This window comes from Sturnira hondurensis, unplaced genomic scaffold, assembly GCF_014824575.4.
Source record: "Sturnira hondurensis isolate 20B ecotype Veracruz unplaced genomic scaffold, ASM1482457v3 Scaffold0006829, whole genome shotgun sequence".
NCBI lineage: Eukaryota > Metazoa > Chordata > Mammalia > Chiroptera > Phyllostomidae > Sturnira > Sturnira hondurensis.
The window spans coordinates 1,495,400-1,516,013 of record NW_028079460.1 but is presented as its reverse complement, the minus strand read 5'-3'; the positions used below and the strand labels follow the sequence as shown (position 1 = coordinate 1,516,013).

The window sequence follows — 20,614 nt, the reverse complement described above, 5'->3', positions numbered from 1 at the left end:
ATTGGTCGGGAGCCTAGGAACACGAAGGACATAGGAATTGAAAGAAGGGAAAAAAGAGAAGGGGAGGGGAAGGGAAGAAGGAAGAGTCAAAATAGGAAAAAATGTTACCCTCTCCGGTGTAGCTCAGTGGGTTGAGCACGGGCCTAAGAACAAAAGGATCACAGTTCGATTCCCAGTCAGGGCACATGCCTGGCTTGCAGACCAGTTCTCAACAGGGGACACACAAGAGGCAACCATACATTGATATTTCTCTCCTCTCTTTCCCTTCCCCTCTAAAGATAAATAAATAAAATAAAAAAGAGGAAAAATCTCTCCTTCAGAGAAGGGACCAAATGAAAACAATGAGACCAGGGATGTTACTAAAACAACTGTAAACGTGGGACTCAGGACCTCGGGCTGGCCACATGCCCACCGCTTTCTCAATACAAATGAATCAGATACTACACAAATGTACAGAAACATCTTTTATTTGGGGAATATGTCCCAAAACAGTTCAGTAAGTAAAATAGATTCTAGAGATTATGGCCCTGTGTACATCCCTACCTCCCCCAAAATAACCCTGGTGGTGAATACTCCCCTTCCCCTTGGCTTCCTATGGTATAAAAATTTTTGGCAGCTCAGTATTTATCACCTGGGTATGGGCACCATGTCCATGTGCAGTATACCTAAGGTGCAGCAGTGGTAGGGAACTGCAGATTTGACAACCCTTCCCCCACACCACAACTCTGCAAACTCTTCTGCTCCACCTCAGAATTTTGGACTAAAATACAAAGCAAAAGAGCCCCCTTCACTGAAGTGCCAGGCAGGGCTCAGTGCATTACTGTGCTTTGAGAAAGAGGGAGGGCATTTTATTTGGCACTTTAAAAATAGAGGAGTGAGCAGACTGGAGAAGCCAGAGAAGGTACCAAAACTGGCAGGAAGTGTCTTGGCACTAATATTTTGGGAGAAAGGAAGAAGAAACTAGATGTGAGAGTAGGAGCTAAGAAAAGTAGGAGGGGTCCACTCCAAATTACAGAGGGCTGAAATGGGCTACAAACAGAACTGCTGACTCTGGACTTACGCCCTCTCTGCTTCTATCCCACCCAGCATCTGGGTACCCACCTCCAGGTATCCCTGTGTAGTGTCTGCCTGATTCTAACGCTCAATGTCTTCTCTATACTACTATGTCTCTTGATGTCTTTAGTGACTTGACCATGCCTTGTTCCTTTGGCCTGGGGGGGTCAGGCTCTTGTCTGCCCACTTCCCTCTCATTAGTCAGGTAATAAGTACAAAAGGCTCCACCCCCACCTCTCAGAGAACAACTATTTGGCCCTCTATACTTCCCTTCCCCACTCCTGAGGAGGGGAGGTGGGTCAACAGCACCTGGTACCCAGTCTCCCCTGCCCCTCTTGGAGCCCCCTAGATTTGGATGAAAAGCAGACCAGTAAGTAGGGCAAAGCCTGACAGGAGCAGAATGACCTTGAGGATCCTCTGCTCAGAAGTGGCCAGCTCCTGGGGCAGGATTTCCAGGAAGGTTATATAGAGAAAGGTGCCAGCCGCCATGCCCTCCAGTACAGACTGGGCTAGCTGGTGGAGTGGCCCAGCTGACTCTGCCAGAGCTGCACCCAACCCAATGCCCAGAGGTGTCATGCATGAGAAGAGAATCCCACAGCCAGCCACCACCTTTGCTCTCAGGTGGCTCTGCAGCAGCCGCAGGGACAAGCTGACTGCCAGAATACCCTTATGGAGTAGCAAGGCCAGGCACAGCTCCATGGCTCGAGCCCGGTCTCGCTGAAGCCCCACCGCCAGCCCCTCAAACACTGAGTGCAGGGCCAGGGAGAAGACCAGTACACAGGCACGCAGGGCTGAGGGAGCTGCCACAGTTCCGCTTGCCTGTGGGACGCCTGGCCCACCATGCCAGTGCTGTGGCCCTCCATTCACTGTTCCCAGCAGCGCTCTTGTCTCCTCTCGAGGTGGTGGCACTGACTGCTCCTTGTAAGCCAGCGTGATCTGCTCCATCACCAGGACCAGGAAGAAGCCCATGGCCAGGATGAATTCTTGTAGAGGGAACTGGAGCTACGGGCAGAGGAGGCAGCAAGGGGTTCAGGAGACAGACCAAGTATGAGGAAGAGGAATCAGATGCAGAATCAAGTGGAGTCCCAGTTACACAGACATGGGGTCACATACTGACACAGGGCCGGCCACTCATGGTCACACAGATACAAAGTCACTTGGTGACACAGACACAGAATGATCCACAATCACATAGATTATGGTATCAGTGTTACATGCAGACCAAGGTTTCTCAACCCGGGCATCATTAACATCTGGGGCTAGATAACCCTTTGCTGTGGAAGGCTCTCCTGTGCAGAGCCTCTCTAGCCTCTACCCATTAGATGCCAATAGCAGTGCACACCCTCCCTCCCTGAGCTGTGACAACCACAAATGTCTCCAGACATTACCAAATGTTTTTTGGGGGAAAGGATCAAAACCCCCACCCCCAGTTCAGAGCCACTGATGTAGACATACACAAAGTGTCACATGTAGACAACACAGATAAAGAGCCACACATTGGCCCACCTTCTCAAGTGCTCACACACAGAGCCATACACTGTTGCAGGGGCATTCAGACTTACACCCAGTCCCACGAAGACACAGGTCACATCCAATGTTACTTCCTCAGTCTTAGGGAGGTAGAGGAAGAGCCCAGGGTGCTGTATTTGAACCACCACCCAACTGTCTCAGTTTTTCCTATGAGACTTTCCTATGCTTTGAACTTGATCTTTCTCATAGCCAACTTATTTAGGCCTTTTTGGTCAGCAACACCAAGCCCCTGGGATTACCTCCTACCCCTCCCAGGCCTGTAGGGACCTCTTTCTACAATCCTTCAGGCAAGTGGTGAGAGGGTAAAGATGATTCTTGGAGTGCTGTTAGCTTCCTTAAGGCTGGAACTGAAAAACTGACAGAGTATGTCACACACCTCTTAATAAAGTTCCTTATGCTGTCTCAGAAGGTACATAGTGGTCACATAGGGATCGGGGGAGGAAGCCCACAGAAAGAGTTATGCTCTATAACTAAAAATAATAATTCATAGGATCGCATCCAAGAGGCTTCCACACAGTCATGAAATGACACAGGAACAGATACATACAAACCACCTCTCCTAGAGGTATGCAACTGAATACAGTCACATTCACAGGGTCACATGCAGCCAGTCAGTGCTCACCGTCACATGCAGGGCTGCCAGGGCCTCATCTATGGCAGATAGGTAGTCAGGTAGCAGATCCAGTAGACAGGTGGCCAAAAAGACACCCCCCGCAAAGCAGCTTACTAGGCTCAGGGCTCTTTGGCGGGAGGCTGGGCAGGAGTAAAGCACAGAGGGAAGTGAGCAAATGAACCCTCTCCAGGCCCAACTACCCCAACCCAAGCAATGGTCACTCTTGTCTTCTCCTACTTAGGTCACCTTCTTCAGTGACAGAGAATGCAGTGCCCCAAGCATCCGTAGCAGCAGGGAAAAGGAGAGCCTTACCTGAGGCTTCTGGGTTAGCTCCTGGCTGGCGTAGCACACAGATGGGCACAAGACTGCAGATGAGAGTGAGCACCAGTAGTAGCACCAGGGCTCCCAACTTCACCTCCAGTCCCATGGGCACTGGGGACTCTGAGGCTACTGCCTCTGGGCGCCACACCAGGAGCTCTGGCTCTCCCCAGGGCCCCATGGTGGCTGTGGTTGCTCTAGTCACTCTCAGACCTAGGAAGACAGAGTGAGTTGGGGAAATGGTCACATAAGGAAAGATGGGGCCAAAGGAAGGGAAAAACAGGTCAGCAGAGTGAAGTTCCCTCACACAAGACACTTTCTGACCTTCCCCAACCCAGTGTGACTCATCCACCAGCCATTCCTGTACTGGGAACATTCCTCTTTCCCCTCAGGCTTTATTCCTTCCAAGTGACTTATTCAGGGGCCCTGCGAGGGGGAAACAGAGTCATGAGGACTGTGTAGATATGTCATTATGCTTTCATCTGGAACTCCCAGAGAACTAGGGTGCTGGGGTCCTGTAAGAAAATTAGAGGCCAGGCCCCTTCTGGGAAGGAACAGATGAGGCTAAGGTTGGGGCGGGGGGAGGGACTGTGCAGTGATGTGCGTGGGTAGCTTCGTGGACCATCTGAACAGGGCGAACTTTGGTGCTGGATCCCTCTCCCGCTCCCGTTTGCAGAGAACGACCACTTCAGGCCCCAGCCTGGGACGTCGGAGTAGATGACTAAAAAAGGGCCCAAGGCGTCCGGGGTCCCGGGACCTACTGAAAACAACTGAGGGCGGCGCCTGAAAGTCCAGGCTTCAGTAGGCGGGGTCCGCGGCCGCCAGCGTCCCGTGAAACAGAAAAAAGTGAGAGCATAAACTCCAGCTCCTAGGCCTCCTAGGAGGCCTGGGCGGCCGTCCTGAATCCCGCTCCCATAAAGTCCGCACTCACCTCGCGAGGGTCTCACTACATGGCACTCGCTGAGTTCCGGCCTCCAGCCGGGAATTCCCGCCCCCCTCCCCAAAGCCCCTCCTCCCTGAACCAGAGAGCATCCGCGAATCCTCCTCCAGCTGCCAATGACAGACTCGGAGGGTGGGGCCATGCAAAAAGTGACGTGGTCTATGACCAATCAGAGACGGGAAGCCGCAGCCGAGTGGATGCGGAGACGATAGGAGAATGCGCAAGAGCAAGGGAAGGGTAGCGAGTATCTCAGGTGCAGAGAGCTTGGGCAACAGCGATTTTCTGCTTGGCAGTAGGTGGCTGCTCAACATAGGCTTTGATGTTTTAGAGATTTTTAAAAAAGGAAGCTACAAACCCGGACAGGAAGTGGACAGGGGTGGTGTCCTATACCCACCCCTCAGTCCCTAATCTTCCGCCTCACTGTATGTCTGCTTGATCTTGGATCCCTTCTGTGCACCCTGGCGCCAAAGAAAGCATTCCCTTCTTAGGACTTCTTTGCTGTTTTCTGATCTTTGAATGGGTTAAGGTATTTTTAACTGAAGGCCTTTACTGTTTCCTTAGCCTGGATCATCTTGGCCCACATCCCTGTGCTATCAGAATCCTCTTCTAGTCTCATGGGAGAGTAGCGAACAAAGGAGGAAAATAAAGAAAGGGGCTCAGCTTTTTTTTTTTTTTTGCAAAGGTAAAAAGGCCTCATTCCCTAAAGAAGGGACAGAGTGATGCCTTTGATACGGCTTTGGAAATCAAGGTTGTTAGGGTGGGTAGTGACACTGACTGTGAAAGAATTCACCAAGAGAAGAAAGTTGCAAATAAAGTTTTTATTTGCTGTCCTAGAAAGGAAAGGGGTATAGTGTGGAGAGATACACAAGCATTGAGGGATGGAGGCTTTGAGCTTTTATTGGATTATAATTGGACTAAAAAAGGGTGGAGCCCTGGCTGGTGTGGCTCAATGGATTGAGTGCCAGCCTGCAAACCAAAAGATTGTTGGTTCGATTCCCAGTCAGGGCAAATGCCTGGATTGCAGCCCAAGTCCACAGTAGGGGGTACTCAAGAGGCAACTACACACTGATGTTTCTCTCTCTTTTTTCTTTCCTTTCTCTAAAAATAAACAAAACTTAAAAAAAAAGGGTGGGGGTTGCTGTTGTGTGGCCCTGGGCTGTTGCAGGCATTGTAATTCAAGGCTGCAATGTTATCTTCTGCCTGTGGCTCTAGAGAGTAGTTAGTTCTGTTCTTATCTTCCAGTAATTTCCAGTCATGGGGACAAGCTCAGAAGAGTAAAATGGTAGTCCTGTTTAACAAGGTCACAGGCCTGTTCAGCAAATGGTGCCACAATAGCAAATGGCTCTGGCTTTACCCTTTCAAAGGACAGCAACTTCCTTAAGAAAAGGAGAATGTGTCCTGGCTGTTGTAGCTCATTGGATTGAACACTAGCCTGAGAACCAAAGAGTCACCAGTTTGGGCACATGCCTGGGTTGTAGGATGGGTCCCGGGCGTGTGTGTGGGGGGGTGGGGTGGGCAGGGGGGTGCTGCGGGATGAGAAGCAACCACACATTGATGTTTTGATGTTTCTCTCCTTTTCTTTCTCCTGCCCTTCCCCTCTAAAAATAAACAAAATATTTTTTAAAAAGAAAAGGGGAATGTGAAGACTTCTTGAAGTAGGTAGTCTAGGAGAAAGATCATATGGACCGTAAGAGCAGGATGTAAGTCAAATGAGTACTAGTTCCCCATCATTTAATAATAATAATCATTGCTGTTTTAAGCTAAAATTTTTTTAAATTTATTTTTAGACAGAGAGCACGAAAGAAAGAATGAGAGAGAGAAACATTGATTGGTTGACTCTTGCACACGCCCCAACCAGGGATTGACCCACAACCAAGGCATGTGCCCTGACCAGGAATCGAACAGGCGACTCTTTGGTTCATAGGCTGGTGCTGAATACACTGAGCCACACCAGCCAGGGCTCAAGCTCTTAATTAAAAGATAAAAATTACTATTAGAAGAAACACCAGATTATTTAAGGGAATATTATTCATACTATGGTTTGTCTGTGGCAAATTATGCTTCTAAGATTATTGCTAATTAGTAACATTAAGAAGGAATCAGCCCTGGCTGGTGTAGCTCAGTGGATTGAGCGCGGGCCTGCGAACCAAAAGATCACGGTTCGATTCCCAGTCAGGGCACAGGCCTGGGTTGCAGGCCAGTTCCTAGCAGGTGCTAGTTCCCAGCAGGGGACACACACCACGAGAAGCAACCATACATTGATATTTCTCTCCCTCTCTCCTTCCCTGTCCTTCTAAAGCTAAATAAATAAAGTTAAAAAATACTTTAAAAAATGTTCGAAAACTTGAAGAAAAAAAAAAAAGAAGGAATCATGGACTGGGAGCCAGGACACCTGGGTACTAGTCCTAGCTCTAACTTAATTTGGTATGTGATCTTAGGCAAGTCATGTTCCCTCTTAGGAGCTTGATAAATCCAATGGAAGAGAGAAGGTAGACTAGCAGATGATGCCAGGGGTTCTTTCTGGTTCCTTTGTTTTTTAAAGATGTATTTATTTATTTATTTATTAGAGAGAGGGGGGAAGGAGAAAGAAAGGGAAAGAAACATCGATGTGTGAGAGATACATCAAGATACATTAATCAGCCCTGGCTGGTGTAGCTCAGTGGATTGAGCATGGGCCTGCGAACCAAAGGATCGTGGTTCGATTCCCAGTCAGGGCACATGCCTGGGTTATGGGCCAGGTCTCCAGTAGAAGGTGCTCAAGTGGCAACTGCACATTGAAGTTTCTCTTCCTCTCTTTCTCCCTCCCTTTCCATCTCTAAAAATAAAAAATAAAAATAAAAATAAAAAAGATACATTAAGCAGTTGACTCTCACACACCCCCAACCAGGGATCTGTCCCACAACCTACTGTATTTTTAGGACTATAAGACGCACCAGACCATAAGATGCACCTAGGTTTTAGAGGAGGAAATAGGAAAAACAATTTTGAAGCAAAAAGTGTGATAAAATATTTAATAACCTGTGACCCCACTCCACCCCCGCCCCAGGGAGCTAGGTAAGCTACATGTGGACTATAAGACACACATCCCTTTCCTCCCAAATTTGGGGGGACTGTGTCTTACAGTCCGAAAACATGGTAGGTATGTGCCCTGACTGGGAATCAAACTGCTAACCTTTCAGTTTGCAGGCCAGTACTCAGTTCACTGAACCACAACAGCCAGGGCTCCTTACAGTTTTAACATTAATGGAAGCTGACTATATTTTCCATGTAATCATCTCCATACATTCAGCCAGAAGGAAGCCCTTTGAAACCTTTATTGCTTTGGGAAAAATCTAAGTAAGGATGGTTCTGTTTTCCTCCGAGTTCTGCATGAATCTAGGAACCTGCTTTGTCTTTTCATTACTTGAGCAAGATGCAAGATGAGCAAAAAAGACAGAGTTGGGAAATTTGAGAAAGATCCAGCAAGACAGTTTAATATAGTGCAAAGAATCTGGGCTCAAGCAGCTAAATTTTGGGTTAGTTACTTTAAGTGACTTTGAGAAAGTTACTTATCTTCTCTCTGACTGCTGTGAGTTGCTATGAGAATTATATTAGTTACATGAAGATGCCTGAACATGCAATAGATACCCAGTAACTGTCTGTACCTGTCTTTACCTTCAACCCACTAAAATTTTCTTGAGAATACCAGTCTGAATTCCAGATGCACACCCCAAACTTCTTCGTTGCTTTATTCACCCAGCTACTTCTTCTCTGAAGTACTATTGAGGAGGCAGGCAGATGCAAATACCTAAATCATCATAGCTTCATTATTTTATTTGAAATAAATTCTTAGACCACTAGACCAAGGGAAAAAAATCCTGGGTTTTGGTATTACTACATTCTAGTCATGGATCTTTGTATTGTCATCGGTAAAATTAGTAAAACATTTCCTGGCCTGTCTCCCTCAGAGCTGTTGTGGATTAAATGAGAGAACAATGAAAATAGTTTGTATACTATACACATGCAGGACACATACTCTTGTTGGTAATTGTACGCAAACAATAAGACATATTCCCGCCACAAACCCTAATGATTTTTTAACGTTTTGTAGTTTTCCAGACTCTGACCTCTGTTAGTTAACAGTCCTGTGTGTATCTATAACTGGTCTTGACAACTCGCGAGAGCACGACCTTCCGCCGGCTGAGTCAAAGCTCTGTCAACTTAACGTGGGCTAACAGGATATTCACTCCCCGCCTGGGTAATAATCTGGGTTTACAAGTCTCATGGCAAGCGAAACCAAACCAAGACGCCGACCACATTCCCAGAATTTTCCCCCTTCACTGCAATTCTGGTTCTTACCCCTCTTTGGTCTCCAGAACCCAATCCCCGCCGGACATACAAGTGCCGGGGCCCCATTGGCCCTACTGCCCTACTCCCTCTCTGATCAGCCAATTCTGACCAAGTCTGACAAGAGGGTAATTCCATTCGCTCATTGCCCTGCCCATCAAAACCGCTACGTCTCCAGCTTCCCATGAGACTCAGCGTGGGCTGAGAGCCATGAGAGCTACAGGGGAGGGGGTACATTGTAAATCTTGGCAACAGTTAACTCTCTCCTCCTTTGTTTTCAAACCTTGCCTTTGTCTGCTTTCTTATTTTTTTTTAAGATTTTATCTTTAGAGGGGAAGGGAAGGAGGGAGGGGAGAGGGAGATCAATGTATCAATATATGGTTGCCTCTCGTGGGTCCCCCTGCTGCGAACTGGCCTGCAACCCAGGCATGTGCCCCAACTGAGAATCAGCCGCTTTGGTTCGCAGGCCCGCGCTCAATCCACTGAGCTACATCAGCCAGGGCCCTTGGTCTCCTTCTTACAGAATTGATGGCCAGAGAACAGTCACTCAAGTATCCTGTGCTCCAGTCACAGCCACCTGGGTTCTTCCCTGGGGAGCCACCTCAGGAAGATTTGCTATCGCTAGAAAAAAATAAGGCAGAAAGGGCGAAGCTGCTTGTTTTTCTCAGGTCTGGTTTGTGAACGATGACCCTCTTAACCCCCTGCTCCCAGATTCAGCGTCCCTACTTTGGCTCCCGACCGACTGCAACCCACTTTCCTAGTGTAAGGCTGGGGGCGGGGCTTGGCTGGGCAGATCCAGGATATGAGATCCTGGAGGGAAGAAAAGGTGTACTGTTGGGTTTGGTCAGCAGGCTAGGCTGGCTTGTCAGGGCTGGGCTCTTGGGTCCTGTTCGTCAAAACCACAGAGATCAGGAGGAGGAGAGATCTCGGCCTGACAGGTGAGGGGCTTCATAGGTGAGGAATGGGGGTAATGGAAGAGGGAGTGAGAGGAACTCAGATGCAGAGTGTGTGTGTGTGTGTGTGTGTGTGTGTGTGTGTGTGTGTGTTGGGGGGTAGCCATCATCCCCCTGCAACCCTCCCACCCCACATGCCTCCCTGCAGCATGGATTTCGGAACCCCTGACCTGCCGGACTTCTGGCTGGAACCCCCAGATGATATCTTAACAGGATCTTTCCCGGAGCTGGGACACCACTGTCTACCTCCAGAGGTCCCAGTGACTATGCCACAAGAACAGGGCCTGCAAGGCTGCGAGTCCAGTGGGGGCCATGTCTGTGTGAGTGTGATGGATGGAAGTAGGGGTGGGTTGAAACACAACTATGATAAGAAGCCCAAGAGGCTTCAGCCTACATTTGGAAAGAGGTCTGAAGATGGTACACCTAAAATAGATATAAACTGTAAGTATCCCCATGTCCAAAAAAAGACTCAAACTGAAGCATGAAGGATCTAGATTTGATGTCAGGAAGAACTTCCAGAATTCTTCTTTGTAAATATACATATATACCTTCTTCTAATGTAGGGCCTTCGAGAGAGTGAGCCTGAAGATCTCCCAAAGCTTTTCATTGATCCCAATGAAGTGTACCGCTCAGAAGCATCTCCTGGCAGTGACAGTGAAATCTCTGAGGACCCTGGTCATCCAGACAGTCCCCCTGTCCCCAAGGCACTCAGTTCCCCTGCCTTCTATGAGGTTGTTTATGAGGCAGAGGTCCTGGAGAAGATGCAGGAGGAAGCTGGGCCAGCTGTAGGGTTCATCTCCATCCAGCTAGGTCAGTAGTGTTCTATGGCAAAGGGATAATGGGCCTTCAGATTTAGCCCCAGCCCTGGGATGAAGGAGGTTTCCCCAATCTGTGCCACTCCCCAGGCACTGCTGCCAGCAGGCGTACCTTCCATTTCCTTTCTCCCAGCCACCTATGTCTCCCTCAGATCAGTGGAGCCCACCATTTATGGTGCCTGATGCCTGCACAGTCAGCAAGCTGCCCCTTGATGCTCAGGCCTGCATCCAGCCCAGACCAGGCACTGTAAACCCAGTGCTTCCTGCGACCCTGGTGAGTCTTGGGGTTGGCATGATCCAGTCCTCCCCGATACACCCATATATACCCACACAGATGGGGGTACAGGAGGGGAAAACTGATGCTGAACTGTCTTTGGCCTAATTTTTGTCCCATCGGGCCTGAAGGCCAGGGAGACATGGCAATTTACTTATTTATTTTTTTTAAAGATTTTATTTATTTATCTTTAGAGGGGAAGGGAAGAAGAGAGGGATAGAAAGCAATGTATGGTTGCCTCTCATGAGTCTCCCCTGCTGGGAACTGACCTGCAACCCAGGCATGTGCCCTGACTGGGAATCGAACTGCGATCGTGTGGTTCTCAGGCCCGCACTCAACCACTGAGCTACACCAGCCAGGGTACTTATTTATTTTTTTAATAAAGATTTCATTTATTTATCTTTAGAGGGGAAGGGAAGGAGAGAGGGAGAGAAATATCAACGTATGGTTGCCTCTGGTGTGTCCCCTGCCGGGAACTGGCCTGCAACCCAGGCATGTGCCCTGACTGGGAATCCAACTGCGATTGCGTGGTTCGCAGGCCCGTGAGACATGGCAATTTAAAAGCAGGAAAGGGACCTGGCTGGTGTGGCTTAGTGAATTGAGTGCCAGCCTGCAAACCAAAGGGTCTCTGAATTGATTCCCAGTCAGGGCACATGACTAGTTTGCGGGCCAGGTCCCCAGAAGGGGGGGAGTGCATGAGAGGCAACCACACATTGATGTTTCTCTCCCTCTTTCTCCTTTCTCCTCTCTCTAAAAATAAATAAATAAAATCTTTAAAAAAATAAAAGCAGGAAAGGACAAAGGAGACAAGCAGTTGGGGGTAAGGTGGTGACAACAATTAAGAAGCTGAGGTGAGGGAATCCGGGGATAGGGCTAAAGGAAAAAGTCTGAACCTTATGTACATTGTTTGCTCAGCTATTGTCTCAGTCTTGGGTCAGGACACAGAAATGGGACAGGCCGCCTGAGAATCCAGCTGATTACTGAGCATGGAATGTAAGAGGAGAAATTGCAACTACATTTCTACTGGAGCAATTATCCAGCAGGCAGATCAGATAACTTCTCAAGGCTATGGTCTGATTCCTCTAGGGGGGTGAGGAGGGGACCATGCCTTTATCGTGGAAAGACCTTGTGTGCAAAAGATAGGGAACAGTTTTGAGCCTCCTTGAAAATCTGTGGTTGAAGCTAGACAGGTAGCCAACCCCAAGCCAGGCATCTTAAAATTTTGGATTGAGGGACCTTAAAACACTGGAGAATTTGTGGTTTTGCTTTATATATATTTTATTATTTATTTATTTTTGAGAGAGGAGAAGGGAAGGAGGAAGAGAGGGAGAGAAATATCAATGTAGGGTTGCCTATCACACACTCACTCCTGGGGACCTGGCCCACAACCCAGCCATGTGCCCTGACTGGGAATCAAACTGGCAACGCTTTGGTTTGCAGGCCAGCACTCAATCCACTGAGCCACACCAGTCAGGGTGGTTTTGCTTTTCAAATAAAACCTTCTATGCCCCATTCTCACCGATTTCAATCAGGTGGATTGGGAGGGACACCACTCTCATAGTCATAGGAACAAGAAGGGATCATGGAAAAAGGTAGAGATAGAAGAAATGGTTTAGCTAAAAGTCAAAGACTATTAGAAAGCAAAAGCAAAAGCAAATTCCTGTCACAAAATTAAATATAAGCCTTTCAAGAAAAAAGTTAGAAAGCAAGTCACTCAGTTGATGTGCTCACATTAGCCAGACACTATGTAGCCTCTCTACATACTTTTTAAACAAATTTTTAGATTATTTATTTATTTATCTTTAGAGGGGAAGGAGAGAGGGAGAGAAACATCACTGTATGGTTGCCTTTCGTGCGACCCCTGCTGGGAGTTGGCCTGCAGGGAACCAGCCTGCAACCCAGGCATGTGCCCTGACTGGGAATTGATCTGCGATCCTCTGGTTCGCAGGCTCGTGCTCAATCCACTGAGCTATGCCAGCCAGGGCCTCTACATACTTTTTTTTTAGAATTTTTATAATAATTTATTTGAGCCAAACAGAGGATATGTGTGTAAACAAGATCTTAACAGACTGAGAAAATGCTTCCCTTCCCCACATACTTTATGAGAAATTGTTCAGTCTGGTTACCCTTAGGGAGTTCTTTGAGGGGAGACAAAGCTTTAGTCTGAAAGGTGGGGATCAGATCCTGGAAAGAAAGGGCCACTGCCCCAGGTAGCTCCTGTGATTGACAGGTGACTGGATAACACACTCTGCCAAACAGAATAGCTGAAAGTGAATCATTTGCCTTCTGGGAGATTGAGCAAACCCTACCTTAGTAAGTTACCCCACATTCTCTTCCAAGACCTCTAAGGTTTGCAGAGATGTGGACCAGAACAGGCTCTCCCTAGCTTACTCAAAGTGTTGAAGTCTGGAGTCTGTGGTCAAAGGATATGACAAAACTATGTCCTCTCTCCCTTCTCAGCCTCAGAAGTCCCTTTAAGTATGATCTAGAGCCTGTCTGAATTAAGGTCTCTGCCCTTACTTCATCTCATGGTTAGTTATTCCTTAGCGCAAATGGGAAACACTCTCTAGAGGGCACGCAGGGGGAGTACCTGGGGTGCTGGAAGTGGGATGACCCCCTTCCCTCTCGTTTTCTCCTGTCCCCCACCAGCTGCCCTGTCAAACCTTGTTCCTGACAGAGGAGGAGAAGCGTCTTCTCGGGCAGGAAGGGATTTCCCTGCCCTCTCACCTGCCCCTCACCAAGGTAACATGCTTCCCCAAAGGAGTCTCAACCCAGTGGCTCCGCCATGCCTCTGAGAAGCCAGGGTCACAGCAGAGAATTGGGGAGTTGGGGTGAAGGGGGAGGCATTAAGAGCCAGGACTGATATATCTTGGGGCCCCAGGCAGAGGAAAGGGTCCTCAAGAAGGTCAGGAGGAAAATCCGTAACAAGCAGTCAGCTCAGGACAGTCGGCGGCGGAAGAAAGAGTACATCGATGGACTAGAAAGCAGGTATGTTTGAACCTACATTGCTGGCTGCCTCTGGCCCAGGTCTGGGACCACTCCCTTACCAAGGCAGGCAAGGCCAGGGACTCACACAATGGCAGAACCTTGTCCTACCTTTCCAAATTCTTTAGGGTGGCTGCCTGTTCTGCACAGAACCAAGAACTACAGAAAAAAGTCCAGGAGCTGGAGAGGCACAACATGTGAGTGAAAACACGGTGTGCATGTCGGGGGAAGTGTGCAGCACTCAGGGGCACCAACCGCAGGCCCTGGTTCCCGGGTCTAACGCATCCTTCTTTCCCAGCTCCTTGGTGACTCAGCTCCGCCAGCTGCAGATGCTCATTACTCAAACTTCCAACAAAGCTGCCCAGACCAGCACTTGTGTTCTGGTACCGTTAGTGCACTTCCCACCTCCCCCCACTTCCATGTTCTGCCACACTTCCATCCTGATACTCTGACTCCCAAGCCACACGAATCTTCCCATCCCCAATGACTCCAACTGCCTTCTATTCATTCTGCACTCTTTTTATTGTTCTCACAGCCCAAGTGTCTTCTTGCTTCCTTTAGATACTTCTTTTTTCCCTGGCTCTCATCATCCTGCCTAGTTTCAGCCCCTTTCAAGGTCTACCAGCAACTGGGTCCGAGGATTACCAGCCTCGAGGTGAGAGGCAAGGGCAGGGAAGGACTCACTACCTAGTGAGCAGGTAGCGGCTTTCTCTAGAGTCGAGAGCTGTGAGGGAGGGTCTGGCTTGTCTCGGATTTCCCACCCATGGGAGCACTCTACTACTGCCAGTTTTCCTTCATCCCACAGTGATTTCCAGAAATATCCTGACCCACAAGGACATAACAGAAAACTGGGAGACCCCAAAGGTAGAGTCCAGATTGGGAGGGCCGACTGGAACCAAGGGTGCAAATGGATCAACAAGGACACTGCTTGAGAAGATAGGAGTGAAGACAGGTCCCAGTGGGCACACCAGAACTGTGCTGCATGCAGATGAGATGTGAGCTGGAATACTTCCGAGCCCACTACCCGGTCACTAAGGACTCCAGGGCTCCCTCTGACTCTGCTTCCCTCTGGGATTCCCACTCAGGGTTCTCTGACCTCAGGGTCTGAATGACATCAGGATGCCCTAGATGTCCATCCTGAGTCTGCCTATGTGAGGTACAGCCTCAAATACTTTTCTGGTGTATCTATGATTTTATTTCTTCTTTGGAGACAGGATTGAGGGGAAACAGAAGGTTTTACTGGGAAATAAACTTTTTTTTTGCTTAAATGTTATTCCAGAATTTTAAATAAGTAGTAGAAGAGGAGGAAGACATGTACTTGATAAACCAGGGCCTAAAGTTCCTACCCCTTTCCCTGCCTTTTATAACTTCCTGCCCCAAACCAAATTACAGTAGGAAAGGAAAATATTTTATACTCTATTTTACTCTTTTTATTCTGCTCATTAATAATCTAGCCAAGGAAGATAGAAGAAAGGTTCTTTGGGATTTTTCCCCCCCTCAAAAAATTGCAAAGGGGCACGAGTCAGTCCATTCCACTTTCTCTGATGTCGGGTCTGTAAGAACCGTATAAAAAGGGTGGAAGGCAGCTATATGGATTCGATTTGCTTCCGGACCTTTTCCAGAGCCCTTCTGTCCAGCTGTCGCTGACGAACGATGACAAGGCAAGCGAAGACCAAGGCGACACCCACAACAGCCCCTTCAAATTTCCAGAACAAGTGTTGTTCCATCAGAGCTGAGCGGCAGCTGAGGGTAGGAAGAAACAGTTATTCCTAGGAAAGGCTGTCTGGCCTCCCTGTAGCCTCCCATCTACCAAATACATCAAAGGGGAAAAGAGAAAATCAGAGCCAATCCACTTTGGTCACAGTGTGTAAATCCCACTCAGATGTATTATTTAACTTATTTTCTGGTGAGATAAGCAGAGCAGGTATTAACCAATTTTACTGACAAAATATGGCCAGTAACATAGAGCTAAGAAGGTGAGTTGGGACCTGGGTTGAAGTAATTTGGTTCCAAGTCCCTTTCTCTTTCCAATGCGCCATACTACCCCCAGACCAAGAGGAAGAGGTAGGATTATTTATATAAGGTCATAGCAGCAAACAAGGTGATGTAGGAGGTTTCAAGAAGCAAACCAGCCCTGACTGGTGTGGCTCAGCCAGTTGGAGGGTTGTCCTATAAACCAAAAAGTCATGGGTTCAGTCCCAGTTGAGACATGTACAAGAGGCAACCGGTCCCCACGTTTCTCTATCACATTGATGATTCTCATCTCTCTCTCCCTCCCTTCCCCACTCTTTCAAATCGATAAGCGTATCCACAGGTTGGGGATTAAAAAAAAAAAGAAGAGAAACAGCATTTACCTTTTGAACTCACTCCTCTTCGATAAGCTGCACGTGATTTTCTCCACATATCCTGTGGAGCCACATTCAGAGGTGGCTTTCTGCCAGGAGAAAAGGACCAAAGCACGCATCAGAAGAGGGCGGGAGGAGGAACAGAAAGGCTGCCATGCAGAATGGGCAGGTGACCGAGTGCTAAGGCTCAGAGCTGGTAGGCAAGACAACTAATGACGAGTCCTAATGGGGATGGTGGAGGTGGTGGTTGTATGATTACGAGTATGTGTTAGAAAGAGTATTTCAAAGGCAATAGACTATGAGAGGCAGGGACAGGTTCTAGAGCCTCCTGGATTAAAAATGAACAGGACATGGTTATTAGCTCAATGTTGCCATTAACTTGGAAAGCAAAGGGCACATTTCCAGGGGGGAGACAAATTCAGATTCAGACATATCAAAGGAAAAAGACAAAAGACAATGCAAAAGCATACTTAATAAGATGTAAGGACTGAGGTGGGAATGTGAGAAAGGCCACACATTTCATTTGGAGATATCTTTGAACTTGTTAAGTAGACACCATGAACAAAGCTCACCCTCCAAACTTAAATAAATTTATGCGCAAGAAGTTGTGATTGGCATTAAGAGACATCCAGCCAAGATGGAGGTGTAGGTAGATACCCTATGTTTCCTCACACAACCAAAAGGACAAAAAGAAGGAATTTAAAAACAAAAAACAACCAGAACTGCCAGAAAGTCAAATTGTATGGAAGTCCAACTACCAAGGAGTTAAAGAAGAAAATTCATCCAGGCTGGAAAGAGGAGTGGAGACAGGCAGCCTAGGGGAGAGGACGCCTGGCAAGGTGGCTGCTGGCGAACCAGGTGGGCAAGGCAGTCCCACATTCAAATGTAGATAAACCAGGAGTAACAACTGGGAATGACACAGACTGGGCAACCCAGGGTTCCAATGTGGGAAAATAAGGCCTCAAAACCTCTGGCTATAAAAACATGTGGGGGTTGTGGAAGCAGGAAAAACTCCCAGCCTCACAGAAGAGTCCATTGGAGGGACCCACAGGATCCTAAAACATATACAAGCCCACCCACCTGGAATAAGCACCAGAAGGGCCCAATTCACTTGTGGGTAGTAGAGGAAGTACCTGAAAGCAGGGTGAGAGCCTAGCAAGTGGCGGTGTTCTCCCTCAGACCCCACCCCCACATACAGCGCCACAATGCAGCAAAGTGGGTTGCCCCACCCTGGCGAATACCTAAGGTTCCACCCCTTACAACATAGCGGGCCCACCGGAACAAAGAAATATAGCCCAAATGAAAGAACAGATTAAAACTCCAGAAAAAGAACTAAGCAAGGAGGAGATAGCCAACCTATCAGATGCACAGTTTAAAATACTGGTAATCAGGATGTTCACAGAAATTACTGAGTATGGACACAAAATAGAGGGAAAAGTGAAGACTCTACAAAGTGAAATAAAGAAAAATATACAGGGAACTAACAGTGAAGGGAAGAAAGCTGGGACTCAAATCAATGGAAACATTTAACCAGAACAGAATGAAGAAATAAGTATTCAAAAAAATAAGGAGAGGCTTAGGAACCTCCAGGACATCTTTAACCATTCCAACATCTGAATCATAGGGGTACCAGAAGGAGAAGAGAAGAACAAGAAATTGAAAACTTATTTGAGAGCATAATGAAAAAGAACTTCCCCAATCTGGCAAAGAAAACAGACTTCCAGGAAGTCCAGGAAGCTCAGAGAGTCCCAAAGAAGTTGGACCCAAGGAGAAACACACCAAGGCACATCATAATTACATTAGCCAAGATTAAACATAAGAAGAGAATCTTAAAAGCAGCAAGAGAAAAAGAGAAGGTTACCTACAAAGAGTTCCCATAAGACTGTCAGCTGATTTCTCAAAAGAAATCTTGCAGGCAGGGGGGGCTGGAAAGAAATATTCAAAGTCCTGAAAGGCAAGGACCTACATCCAAGATTGCTCTATCCAGCAAAGCTATCACTTAGAATGGAAGGGCAGCTCAAGTGCTTCCCAGATGAGGTCAAGTTCAAGGGATTCATCATCACCAAGCCCATATTATATGAACTGTTAACGGGACTTATCTAAGAAAAAGAAGATCAAATCTATGAGCGGTAAAATGACAACAAACAACGAATCAACAACTGAACATAAAAAAACAAAAACAAAAACAAACTGAGCAAACAACTAGTACAGGAACAGAATCACAGGAACAGACATCGCATGGAGGGTTATCAGCCGGGAGGATGGGGTGGGGGAATGGGGGAAAAGGTACAGGGAATAAGAATAATTGGTAGGCACAAACTAGACAGCGGGAGGTTTAGGAAAGTACAGGAAACGGAGAAGCCACAGAACTTATATGTATGACCCATGGACAGGTCCATGGGGAGAAAAGAGGGGAGAAAAAAACTGGGACAACTGTAATAGTACAATCAATAAAATATACTTTAGAAAAAGAAATTAAATGGTGGCAGACATGCCCAAGGAATATTGCGGAGATTTCATCCTTTTACGAAACTTGTGATAGATGAATGTGTGGAGATGGCAACTATTGTGACACGGAACATTATTGGAACGGTGGTAATACGAAGAAGGATCATCATGTCAGAAGCCTTGGGACCAGCATGAAGAATGGTTGTGTTCACCAGAGAAATCGATTGCTTTCACATGTCCTCTGCCCCCTCTCCACAGCACCTGTTTTTCTACAATACAAAAATCGAGGAGTGTCCCTTTTCATATGGAACTTTTGTTAAATAAACTTCTGTATTGTTCAGGAAGTTAGGGCTGATTAGATGTGAGGGAAAAAAAGGAAGAGAAAACAGATACTCACAGCCTGGAAGTTAGAACATGGAGAACACTCTTCTGCCACCACAAACTCTTCCACCAGCCAGCATGGCAAATTTGAGGTGCTCACTAAAAGGGGAGAGAAATGCCAGTGCCAAGAACTAATTCAGAAAATATTTCTCCCAAATGGTTCTGCCCATTCAACTTCCCAGCACAACTGGATGCCCTCATTCCACGCGGCGCCGCCCTTTTCCACCTGTGCTTTAGGTATATGGGTGGCTGTCACGACAAAACACATAGGAGCTTTGCGTTCCCAGACCATCACCTACCTGACAGCTTCTCCTCCCGCACCGGAGCCTCTGCTTGGCTGCAGCGATTACAGGGAAAAGGGGCAAAGTCAGAAGCCAAGAAAACACTCCACCCCCACGGTCAAGGGACACGATCCTCCTCATTCCCCGGGGCAGGGACCATTGGATCTTCCGTGCCCTCCGCCCCTCCTTACCAGAGCTTTAAGGTGAACAGGCAGAGAAACCAGAACAGATGGCGGCCCAGGGGGAGGCCACGCCTCCCCGCGCCCACTGGCATTGACTGTTCAGTGTCGCACCTGTAGGGACAGAAAGGCCTGATGGACTGGCCCAGTGCCTCCGTTGTCTCCCAGAGAAAGCGCTTACTTTGCTGCCCCCCCGGGAGGTTCCAGGTCAAAACTGCGAAGTGCTAGGGTTGTTCCAAGACACAGGTTTTACTAGGAGGTACCTACAGCCACGACAAGAAAAACCGATGTTTGTCCCCTAACATCCCCTCACCTCCGCTCCGGCACCCAGACCAGCCATCTTGCCCTGCAAAAACTCCCGGGCGCCGGTCCCGACCCCAGGGCCGGATTTTACAAAGCCAGGCTGGTCTGTGGAGGTGCGCGAGGTGCCTGCTGGACCTTGTAGTCTTCCAGGGTTGGTGGTACCACGGCTGCTCCCTGGGAATAGGATCTCATTACGTTTGTGTCACGAGATGCGGCTCTTTGGCTCGGCGCAGCGATGCATTATGGTCGTGGTAGTCTTTGCGGGGAAATGGTGACGGTGAAGCTGTGTTCCCGATTCTTTTCCGTCGCTTGTTTGCCCATCTGGGTTCGGTGAGCAGCGAGACGTAAAAAGGAACCATACGTCGCACTCTCAGGACTTTGCGCTTTTCTTAAAACCCTGGGATTTTCCATTAAGGTTCAGCTCCTTTTACACTCTTACCTATCTCATTCTTTCCGCCTAAGATGGTCAAGGGGACAAGCTGGGTTGGCCGTTCAGGGACTTTCTTCTCACTCCTGGAGCAGGAATTACCAAGACACACAGGGAACATGCAGCCTTCCCCTGTCTCTGGGCTCCCATTCAGTTCTGCTCAGATGTCACCTCTCATGGTGATTGTTCCCCATGATAAACAGCCTCAAACCTTAGCTCTCCCTAGCTCCTACATAATGGGATTATTACTAGCTCAGTAACAGCCAGAAGTTCCTTGAGTGTAGCTCAATTCAGGTGCTTACTAGCTACGTGACTTAAGGACCGTATCTGGCCCTGTGTTTTTGTAAAATGTAAATGCTAATATGCATTTTCTTAGTTTTGTTTTTTGCTTGTTGAGATGCAAATGTATAAATACTTATTTTCCTCCAATTATATTTGACTTT

At 47.8% G+C, this 20,614-nt stretch overlaps 3 protein-coding genes across 6 annotated transcripts; 1 reads left to right on the top strand and 2 right to left on the bottom strand.

The window, feature by feature from the left end:
• Positions 1-449: 449 nt before the first annotated feature.
• Positions 450-16,235, bottom strand: SLC39A1 (solute carrier family 39 member 1). 3 transcript variants are annotated; one of them, XM_037050707.1, is made up of 4 exons: positions 16,162-16,235; positions 3,509-3,727; positions 3,206-3,336; positions 450-2,055 (listed from the first exon to the last, which is right to left on the bottom strand). In XM_037050707.1, the coding sequence occupies exons 1-4, from the start codon at positions 16,208-16,210 to the stop codon at positions 1,399-1,401; spliced, it is 1,056 nt and encodes a 351-aa protein (XP_036906602.1). In that variant the 5' UTR covers positions 16,211-16,235; the 3' UTR covers positions 450-1,398. The 3 variants fall into 3 exon arrangements, with proteins under 3 accessions (XP_036906602.1, XP_036906601.1, XP_036906603.1); XM_037050706.1 differs by lacking the exon at positions 16,162-16,235 and adding an exon at positions 4,446-4,549; XM_037050708.1 differs by lacking the exon at positions 16,162-16,235 and adding an exon at positions 4,276-4,439.
• Positions 9,265-15,169, top strand: CREB3L4 (cAMP responsive element binding protein 3 like 4). Its single transcript, XM_037050705.1, has 10 exons — positions 9,265-9,718; positions 9,882-10,053; positions 10,297-10,543; positions 10,701-10,822; positions 13,472-13,564; positions 13,704-13,810; positions 13,936-14,004; positions 14,106-14,190; positions 14,369-14,462; positions 14,613-15,169. Exons 1-10 carry the CDS (start codon positions 9,465-9,467, stop codon positions 14,804-14,806), a joined length of 1,437 nt encoding a protein of 478 aa, XP_036906600.1. The 5' UTR covers positions 9,265-9,464; the 3' UTR covers positions 14,807-15,169.
• Positions 15,215-19,887, bottom strand: JTB (jumping translocation breakpoint). Of its 2 annotated transcripts, XM_037050709.1 has the most exons (6): positions 19,755-19,887; positions 19,454-19,555; positions 19,281-19,318; positions 18,998-19,080; positions 16,162-16,241; positions 15,215-15,550 (listed from the first exon to the last, which is right to left on the bottom strand). In XM_037050709.1, exons 2-6 carry the CDS (start codon positions 19,534-19,536, stop codon positions 15,394-15,396), a joined length of 441 nt encoding a protein of 146 aa, XP_036906604.1. In that variant the 5' UTR covers positions 19,537-19,555; positions 19,755-19,887; the 3' UTR covers positions 15,215-15,393. The 2 variants fall into 2 exon arrangements, with proteins under 2 accessions (XP_036906604.1, XP_036906606.1); XM_037050711.1 differs by lacking the exon at positions 19,755-19,887 and having other exon boundaries at positions 19,454-19,748.
• Between the last annotated feature and the right edge of the window lie 727 nt (positions 19,888-20,614).